The 10,546-nt window shown below is 48.0% G+C and overlaps 1 protein-coding gene across 1 annotated transcript; it reads left to right on the plus strand.

Moving 5' to 3' along the window:
- Positions 1–3,055: 3,055 nt before the first annotated feature.
- LOC127294721 (protein DWARF 53-LIKE) lies at positions 3,056–8,182 on the plus strand. Its single transcript, XM_051324596.2, has 3 exons — positions 3,056–4,415; positions 5,667–5,913; positions 6,034–8,182. Exons 1-3 carry the CDS (start codon positions 3,256–3,258, stop codon positions 7,966–7,968), a joined length of 3,342 nt encoding a protein of 1,113 aa, XP_051180556.1. The 5' UTR covers positions 3,056–3,255; the 3' UTR covers positions 7,969–8,182.
- Positions 8,183–10,546: the final 2,364 nt, after the last annotated feature.

Below are 10,546 nucleotides of genomic sequence, written 5' to 3' on the forward strand. Positions count from 1 at the left end.
GTCATTGCTGCCAGGGGACCTTTTTCCTTTGGTGATCGCGGAAATCGAGGAGGCGCCTTGGTAACCGTACGAGAAAGGTGGATATTACTTAAAGATAGGGCCAGATAGAGGAAAAATGGGTCCGGCAGGTCGCGTCTTGTCAGTCAAAATCAAAATGTCAGTAACGTCATCAGTGACGTCGTGAGGAATGCTCGAAGCACTCGAAGGAATGGAAAAGGTATCGGATGATGAACTTGAGTCTATGCACGGATTACGGGCATCCGCACTTAGACTCGGGGGTTACTTCCATCGGGAGCGCTGGACGCGCACCCGATAAAATGAGGACTCGAAGATATTCCTATGGAGAGACGTGTGAAGGAAAATATGGTTGCTCAGCTCGAGTCTGCACCCGGTTGCAAGTGCCCGTGCCCAGACTCGGGGGCTACCCCCATCGGGAGCGCTGGATGCGCACCCGACAGAACTTTTTTGCACTCCAGGATCATGCCCGGGGACTTGATTCTGTGTAGGGTAACGTTGTTTTGCCATCGGTAGTTAACCAGCAAAAGTTGGGCACGTTACTCGTTATCCCTTGCGTGCGGAAAATATATCGGATGACCTATGAAGACTTGCAGAAAAACTTCGGCAGAGCAAAACGTTCGAGTGGTACAACTTGAATCTACGCACGGATTGCAAGCATCCGTAACTAGACTCGGGGGCTACTCCCATCGGGAGCGCTGATGTGCACCCGACAGAAGAAGATGATGCTGATTCAAGATGGACAAGAACAATCGAAGAGAAGAACATTAAAAGGAGGCATGCCTTAGTCTCTACCCGAATTATTTTCGGCTAGATACTCGGGGGCTACTGACGTGGGCATTACCCTTCGGGTAACCGACATTGCCCTATCATGTATAATCTAGTTGGAGGCCCATGAAGGCAGTTGAAGGCAAGGCGGGCCACTTGGATGGCGCACTAGAAGATACCTTGGCGGGCAAGACAAGGAAGGAGCCGAACAAGGAAAGTTTAAGTTTAGAACTACTATAAATCTAGTCGTACTCGGTTAGACCTCTTGAGACCTGGCCCCCTATATAAAGGCCAGGAGAGGGGCTGCCGAGGGACACAATCAACCATAGATATCTTAGCCACCAAAAGTCTAGAGCTAGGCCGCCGTAGAACTTAGCCTCTCGATGAGATCTTAGCCGAACTCTTCGGCACCCCATTGTAACCCAATATCTTCATAATCAAGATCAGACAGGCAGGACGTAAGGGTTTTACCTCATCGAGGGCCCCGAACCTGGGTAAATCGCTCTCCCCGCTTGTCTGTGAACCGATGTCTCGTGTCAGCTTGCAGGATTCCATCAACCCTAAGCCCCAATCGGAGGGCATTGCCGAGGAGTACCCTCGACAGCTGCTTCCATGGAGAGTTGTGTTTTGGCACATGGAAGCACATGTTCTCTCTATTTAAAAAATGCACGCTACACATATTTTGAAATTTTAAAAAACTGTAACGAAAAATTATACGTATATCTTCACGTGCCACACGCTCACAAAGTTATTTCGTGAAAAATCGACCTGTCGTGTGGCGTGTGTAAAAAGATAAAATTCAATGTTGAAAATAAGGCTTTTCATAAGATATTTTTTCTCTTTTTTTATATGGACAACACAAAATATTGGTTCCTCGCGAAATTTGACGAGATTACATGTGGAATTTTTTATCTTTTTTTTTTTGAGATTTTAATTTTTTTGGTAGTGGAAGCATATGCATACGGGAGCCGAATTGAATTTTCCCCATGAATTCACAAACAGAAAAAAGAAGATAACTAGCATGACTTATAATACTTAGATGGTCTCAGGTCTCATGAAGCCGTGAAGGAATCTTGCCCCAAAATCGTATTTATAGGTTTCGGGAATTTTTAAGATACATACATATCGGCGCATCGCCTTCATATTTACTCGTGTAAATTTTCAAGAAAAAATATGACTTCATACCTGCATATACCCTCTACATGCAAATATATTTATGTCATTTTTCATTTAGTACATTTTTTCCATTGTAGTGCTGATCGCGGGATCATGAGTACCTAGGTTCCGAAAATTCATGTCCGTTTGTTATCACTTTATGTTCGCCGCTATCGAAAATCATCCGTTGGGTTAAAGTTGAGGGCTATTTTTTGAATACATCGTAGTAAGATCACGAAAATCTTTTGCTTCTTCCATGAATTCAGAAACAGAAAGAAGATAACTAGAATGACTTAAAATACTTAGATGGTCTCGGGTCTCATGAAAATTTTCAATAAAAAAATAACTTCATATCTGCATATAGCCTATACATGCAAATATTTATTTCTTTTTTAAATATTATCTAGTACTACTTTTTTTATTTAATTGCTGATCACTGAATGAGGAGTACCTAGGTTGTGAAAATTCATGTCCGTTTAGTATCACTATATGTTGGCCCCTATCGAAAACCATTCATATCGTTCAAGATAATATGATAGCTTTGCCGATAAGCTAATCAACACGACTTGAGCTCTAATGTCATTTTGGTCATGGTGACAATATCATGGAGATCCTAGCTAGTAGTTCGGCGCTTGTCCTGTCCTCGTGGTACACCTATCTTATACTAGATCCCATTGCCTTTCCTAGCAGGATTTGCATGATCTCATGGGTGGTGGTACCTGTAGTTGCCTGTACTATATCTTTCACCCCACTGTGAGTCTGTGAGGATCTCGTCTTGGTAGTAGGAGAAGAGAAGAATCATCATCTTGTTGTGTGCATGCATGGTTGCACAGTGTGTACCACACCACAGCCCAGCACAGTGATCTAACCAAAAGAGTAATTTGTACTGCCACTGAGCTCAGCTGCATATATGCCCTGTGTGGTGTGGTGCTGCCTCCACCAAATTCCATTTCATTTCCACTCCAGAAAGAAAGAAAGAAAGAAAGAAAGAAAGCAGCACCCACTGTTGCTGTCGCTGTCGTTGGGCCCCACCACATCACCGAAAAGAGGCGGAGCAGATATCATCATCATCACCCGCCGTATATAAACCTCTCCACCTCCCTACTGCCCAATTATTCTTCTTCCCTCCACCCAGCGGCCGACACCCCTCCAACTTCCCCATATTACTTATCCGCCCCTCGGAACTTTCCACTTCGGTCCCCGCGCGTCGCAACCAGGTCCTTCCTTCTCTCCACCTGTGACTCGACAGCCGAGTGAGTCCCCCAACCGCAATCCCAATCCCAAACCCCCGCCCGCCCGCGCGTGCGTGCGCCGTCCATGCCGACGCCGGTGCCCGCCGCGAGGCAGTGCCTCTCGCCGGCCGCCGTCACGGCCCTCGACGCGGCCGTCGTGTCCGCGCGCCGCCGCGCCCACGCGCAGACCACCTCGCTCCACCTCATCTCCGCCCTGCTCTCCCCGCCCGCCCCGCCGCTCCTCCGCGACGCGCTGGCCCGGGCGCGCAGCGCCGCCTACGCCCCGCGCGTGCAGCTCAAGGCGCTCGAGCTCTGCTTCGCGGTCTCCCTCGACCGCCTCCCCTCCGCCTCCACCTCCTCCTCGGCCGCCACCGACGAGCAGCAGGAGCCGCCCGTGTCCAACTCGCTCATGGCGGCCGTCAAGCGCTCGCAGGCCAACCAGCGCCGCAACCCGGACACCTTCCACTTCTACCACCAGGCCGCCACCGCGCAGCCGCCCGCCGCCGTCAAGGTCGAGCTCTCGCAGCTCGTGCTCGCCATCCTCGACGACCCCGTCGTCAGCCGCGTCTTCGGGGACGCCGGCTTCCGCAGCGGCGAGATCAAGCTCGCCATCCTCCGCCCCGCGCCGCCCATGCCCATGCTCGGGCGGCTCCCCACGCGGAGCCGCCCGCCGCCGCTCTTCCTCTGCAGCTTCGCCACCGCCGACGACGCCGACGCGCCCTCGCCCGCCGCGGGGAGCGGCACCGGGGAGGAGAACTTCCGCCGCATCGGCGAGGTCCTCGCGCGCGGGCGCAACCCCATGCTCGTCGGCGTCGGGGCCGCCTCCGCCGCCGCCGACTTCGCCGCCGCCTCGCCCTACCGCCTCCTCCACGTCGGCCCGGCCTCCATCGACCACACGGACCTCGGCGTGGCCGCCGCCATGGCCAGCGCCACCTCTGGCCTCATCATAAGCATCGGCGACCTCAAGGACCTCGTCCCCGACGACGGCGAGCTGCAGGAGACGGGGCGGCGGGTGGTGACGGAGGTGACGCGGGTGCTGGAGACGCACAGAGCCGGCCGCGTCTGCGTGCTAGGGTGGTCCGCCACCTACGAGACCTACCTCACCTTCCTCTCCAAGTTCCCCTTGCTCGACAAGGATTGGGAGCTCCAGCTGCTGCCAATCACCGCCGTGCGCGCCGGAGCCAGCACCTCCGCGTTCATCCCTCCGGCGACCACAACGGCCGCGGCTTTCTCCAGGCCTGCAAGGTTGACATCCTTTTTCGCTTTTGTTTCTACTACCTTCCATGAATTGTTTATGCTTACGATTTTGATTGCCATCCATTTGGTGACTCCCGCACGCTTAGTTTATTTTATTATCATCATGTTCCTTAGCTGTCTGGTAAGGATTAGTACTAGTTCATGTCATTCGTTAATTTAATGTTTTGAGGGCAGATTTTGGTGTATTCCCGTCGGCCTCGATGCTTTTCTTCCATAATACTATCTGATTAGTCGAGTTTACACGGAGGTCTTTAAATATGCTGTGTGGCTAAATCATTTTTGAAACATACTTAGTTGTTTTCTAATGGCTCTACTCGTTCCGTTAAGTACGGTTAGTTTGTCATTTCTCAATGCTTGACCTGGTAATATACTACTTACTTAATTTATTGACTTGAGCATGCCTATTATCTTGAGGCGTGTTATTATGGCCTTTGGAGGATGTGTTGATGTTTAAATAAAGCACAGACTCAAGTTTTGTGTTACTGTGGTTGTTATGGTTTTGTTTTTCATCCCTGCGTTTTCCTTTGTCATTTTAACGTTTCAATGGTGAGGAAAATGCCGCCTGGAACTTTAAACTTTATTTTGTGGTGGGTACAACTTCACTTCAGTCTTCAGATACTATACATCACAGTCAATGTTTGCAACTTCTGTATGTAAGACTGATAGTGATGCCTTTATCCCTGATTAGTTGTGCTGAAGATCCTTAGTGTTTTTTTTTTTGGAGCAACCGGCAGGAGCACTGCCTTTTCATTAAGCAAGAGGGAACAAAACGATCCAGACTGTACAAAGAGAGGGCATTTTTAGCTTAAGGTGGTAAAATGCCCAGAACCCACCATGAAAGACGAGCTACCAAAAAGAAAAACTAATCCGGCTCGGCCGGGATGACCGGGGATCCTTAGTGTTTCTGCTCCATGTTTTCAGAATATCTTAATTACAAAGTAAAGACACTTAAAGAAAGGATAAAAAACGAGGCTGTGAACAATTAAACATAAAATATATGCATTTCATGAAGAAACAAGACATTCTTCAGTACCACAAGTTCAGTCTGAACTCTGAAGTTCTGATGCATTGGGGCAAAAAGTACCAGCTATACTTAAGTAACCGCAGAGTCAGAAAGGTTTACTGAAGTAGGATGTCTTGCGAATACAAGTACCAGCTATACTTAACTCTGAAGTTCCAAGTTGTAGTCCTTTCGCTCCTGTCAGCTTTACCTTACAATTGCGAACTTGTAATTTGCAGCTTTATGGAATCGCACGTTCCTTTCGGAGGACTTGTTCATGATACGTATGAAGCTAACAGCCTCGTAGCGAATTCCTGCCCTCAGGCCCTTCGTTGTCAACCCTGCAATGATATATATGAGCAAGAAGTTGCCACTATCATTAGAGGAAGTGGCATTACAGCTGAAGACCATCACCAGGGAGGTCTACCTTCCCTGCTGCAGAATGGCAGCATGATAGGTCCTAACAATGGATTTGATGCAGTCAAGGTGTGAAGCTATTTACATATTTCTAACATTTAACTAATTAATGTGCATGCCATCGCTTTGATAGATGCATAACTTTGGATATCAATGGTATAAAATACGTACAGCTTTTCTTCAGTGCAGGTCAGAGATCAGATGGTATTGAATTCAAAAATATCGAATCTACAGAAGAAGTGGAACGAGTACTGCCTGCGGCTCCACCAAGGCTGCCACAAGATCAGCAGTGGCCCATACCAGTTATTTCCAAACTATACTGGTGTTCCAGCTGAGGGGGAAAGAGCAGCAAATCTGAACAGAAGTTCTGAATCAGTTGCACTTCAAAGGGAGGTTGTTAGACCTTCTTTAGTGTCCGCTTCACATACCAACGCGTCCACAAAGAGTATTTCACCTCCATCTATCTCCAACCAAAGGAATGAAAACCTTGTATTGGAACTTCAAGCTGGGCATTCAAAGAGTGATGAACACCTTCAAGATAGGCGTGTGCAATCCCAACATGAAACCCTGTTAAACTGTCATGATCGTGAAGATCTTGTGTCACCATCATCTGCCGCATCTGTGGCAACTGACTTGGTTTTGGGCACGCCTCGTGAATCTTCTTCCAAGGCTACCCAACAAAAGTCTATACCCAAGAAAGTGGATGATTTGTATCTGAAGTCTCCAAGGCTGTTTGCACAACCCTATGCCTGTTCCGGGAATTCCACAAATATGGGGCAAACATCACCTGGTGCTCGGCATTCAGCAACTTCCAGAGGTGTGTCGGCCTTTGGTCATTGGCAGAAACCTTCATATCTTGAAGCACAAGGTTCTGATTTGAGCAATTACAAGCTACTTGTGGAACGCCTGTTCCAGACAGTTGGGAGGCAGGAGGAAGCCTTGAGTGCTATTTGTGGAGCCATTGTGCGATGCAAGTCAATGGAAAGGCGCCGTGGTGCAAACAAGAAGAACGACATCTGGTTTAGTTTTCATGGTTCTGACAGCATGGCCAAGCGGACAGTTGCTGTGGCGCTTGCAGAGCTCATGTATGGCAGCAAAGAGAACATGATTTATCTGGATCTGAGTCCCCAGGATTGGGGTGACTCAAGTTACAGAGGAAAGACTGGCACTGACTTTATCGTTGATGAGTTGAGTAAGAAGCGGAGATCTGTTATCTTCCTTGACAATGTCGATAAAGCTGACTGCCTTGTGCAGGACACTCTGATTCATGCGAGTGACACTGGTAGGTTCCGAGACATGCGTGGCAAGGAGGTTGACGTTAATGATGCGATTGTGGTGCTGTCAACAAGAAAGATCCGAGGCTCCAGAAGTGTGTCTGTTGGAGTGGAAGAGGGTCATACTTTCTCTGAAGAAAAGATCCTGGCAGCTAGAGGGCATCAACTGAAGATACTGGTAGAATCGGGTACATCGAGCACCGGCGAAGCCCATGGTGATAAGGTTGTAATTGCCCCAGGGCACTGTCACACCAAAATTCAAGCATCCTTGTACTCTGGGGGTTCTGTCAGTAAGCGAAAGTTCAATATTTCTGATGACCAAGAAAAGCTGCAACAATCACCGAGCATTTCCAAGCGACTGCACAGAACATCAAGTGTGCCCTTCGACCTGAACCTCCCCATTGACGAGGATGAATCCAATAATGTGGACGACCACAGCGGCAGCAACGACAACTCATGTGGCTCTCCAGAGAGATCCATTGACAGTCTCTTGTGTTTGGCTGATGGGTCGATCGATTTCAAGCCATTCGACTTTGACAAAGTTGCCGACTACATGCTGCAGGAGTTGAGCAATACACTCCGCAGAGTTCTAGGTTCTGGCTGCACACTGGAAATTGATATCGGCGCAATGGAGCAAATAATTGCAGCGGCGTGGGCATCAGAGGGCAAGAGGCCTCTCCAGGCATGGCTGGATCAGGTGTTTGCCGGAAGCCTTGGGGAGCTGAAGGTCAAGTATGGTAAGCATGCCAACAGCTCTACTCTTAGACTAGTGCCCTGTGAGAACATGGCAGCATCGAAGGAAGATGGTTGTTTTGGAGGTTTGCTTCCCTCAAGAATAATTTTTGAGTGATGATGATGATGATGATTGTATCTGTATAGGGATAAGTGTAATTAATTTTAGCTATTAGTCCACAATAGTATAACCTTATTTTGCCAGGAAATAATGTGTAGCCTAGATCATGATCCATGGCCTTCATATATATCAGCAATATATATTGATTGTAACTCATCTTGATTTGTCAATGTATCATTGTTGTATATAGTACGATGATGTAGCAGCTGAATGCCGAAGTCCATAATCAGTAGGTAATTCCAGGTTTGTCCAACTTCTTCTGCTAATGGTGTTCTATGTGCAGTCCTTAGTCTGAAATATTAGTGGCTCACATTCTGGTTTCTATGTTGGAAGTTTGGAAACGTGTTCTGGTAATTGTGGTATAGGTTCATACTGATATATGCAAGGCTAGTGTAGCTCCACATTTTAATTTTTACGTTGGGGATATGGCTGACTTGTTCTGCTTATAGTGGTGTAGGTTAATTTTGAAATAATAGCCCAGTTCCAAAAAACTAGTTAGTCTAATGCAAGCATAAATCTGTATACTCCAATAGCAAGCAAGTACCTATCTTTATACTCTAATAGCAAGTATATAATTCAATTCAGAACTAAAGGCACTGAAAGCTGGCTATACTCCAATACCGCAAGTACCAATCTTTATACTCTAATAGCAAATATATAATTCAATTCAGAACTAAAGGCACCGAGCTAGCTTAATCAGGCTATACTCCAATAGCAAGCAGGTACCAATCTTTATACTCTAATAGCAAGTATATTTTTTTTTTTGAAACGAGGCAAAAGATTTGCCATTTCATTGATAGAGAAGAAGGTTTAAGCAAGTTAAGTTACAGACCAAACGGTCAAGGCCGCAGCCAAGACCCAAAACAAGAAAAGGATTACTCTCCCGGCATTACATTACCCAACTTTTTTGCTCCGGCGGAAGCCCAAAGAGTCGCCTCGTTTTTTATCCTTGTTGCGACCATGAGAACGGTGGAGCAATGGTTCCGGAACACACGCGCGTTTCTCTCTTTCCACACCTCCCATGACACAAGCATGGCAAGAGAGGACATCGCCGTTCTTGATTGTCCATCTTTTTGCACAAAGCTTGTCCACCACTCATGGACCGTGGCGGCCTCGATCCATCTATCCGGTTCGACGTCAACAAGACCAAGCCAATCCTTGATGCTAAGCCACACCCTTCTTGTGAAACGGCAAGTGAAGAGAATGTGTGCCGCGGATTCTTGAACTTGGTTGCAAAGCTTGCAATTTCCACAATTTTGCCACCCCCGGCGCTCTAGCCTATCCGCCGTCCACACTCTATTTTGAAGCACAAGCCAAGTGAAGATCTTGCATTTGGGTGTAGCCCAATGCTTCCAAACCATGCCCGGCATGGCGGAGTTTGTGAGGCCCTCAAATTGCATCTTGTAAGCCGAGCTCGAGGAGTAGTTGCCATGTGTTGTGAGCTTCCAAATGATTGTATCTTGTTCATCATCATTGATGTGGATGTTTGATAGTTTGTCCCAAAGCTTAGCAAATTGGGTGATGTGCTCTAAGGTTAGCCCGAATTGGAGGTTGACTTGGGAGACCCAAAAATTGTTTTGTAAGGCCTTCCGGACGGTGCATCTCTTCTTTTTGGAAATATCGTAGATGAGGGGTGCTATGTCTTTTGGCCGAATTCCATCAAGCCAAGAAGAGTCCCAAAAGAGGGCCCTCTCACCATTACCGATGGTCACCCTTGTGGCGGCCGCAAAAAGCTCCTTATCATGGCTATTGCAAGGAGACTCAAGACCTCTCCAAGGCTTGGAAGGATCCGTCCAATCTAGCCAAAGCCACCTCAAACGAAGAGCGGAAGCAAATTTATGGAGGTTTAGAATTCCAAGGCCTCCCTTCTCCTTAGGCTTGCAAACAAGGTCCCAATTCACTTTGCACTTCCCTCCCGACACTTTATCACAAGCCGCCCAAAGATAGGCCCTCCTAATGCTATCAATCTTTAAGAGAACCTCCAAAGGTAATTCTAGGACGGTGATGAAGTAGATGACCACACTTGTGAGCACCGCCTTGACAAGCACCATGCGGCCGGCCATGGTGGTATGCTTGCCTAGCCAAGGGACGAGCTTCCCGGCAACTTTATCCTCAAGATATTGTAGATGAACTCTTTTCAATCTAGTGAGCGAGAGGGGCAACCCAAGGTATCGCATAGGGAAGCAAGTGAGTCTAGCGGGGAACGGTTGTAGCACATCTTGGAGATCGATGTTGTTGCACATGATGGGTGCAACTTGACTTTTGGCACAATTTGTGACTAGGCCGGTGACCTCTCCAAACCGATCCAAAGTAGTAGCCAAGAAAATGATATCCTCCTTGTGGGGGGCCATGAAAATGGCCGCATCATCGGCATAAAGAGAAGTCCGTATGGTGGGAACTCTTCCCCTTAGGAGGTGTAGGTGTCCTTGTTGGGTAGCTTTGCGGAGGATGTAGTGAAGCGGGTCGATGGAGAGCACAAAAAGGAGGGGCGATAACGGATCTCCTTGGCGTAGACCCCTCCCATGCTTAATAGGGTCGCCGGCAAGCCCGTTTAGGAGAACCCTCGAGGAGCCCG

Source organism: Lolium perenne, chromosome 4 (genome assembly GCF_019359855.2).
Source record: "Lolium perenne isolate Kyuss_39 chromosome 4, Kyuss_2.0, whole genome shotgun sequence".
Taxonomy (NCBI): Eukaryota; Viridiplantae; Streptophyta; class Magnoliopsida; order Poales; family Poaceae; genus Lolium; species Lolium perenne.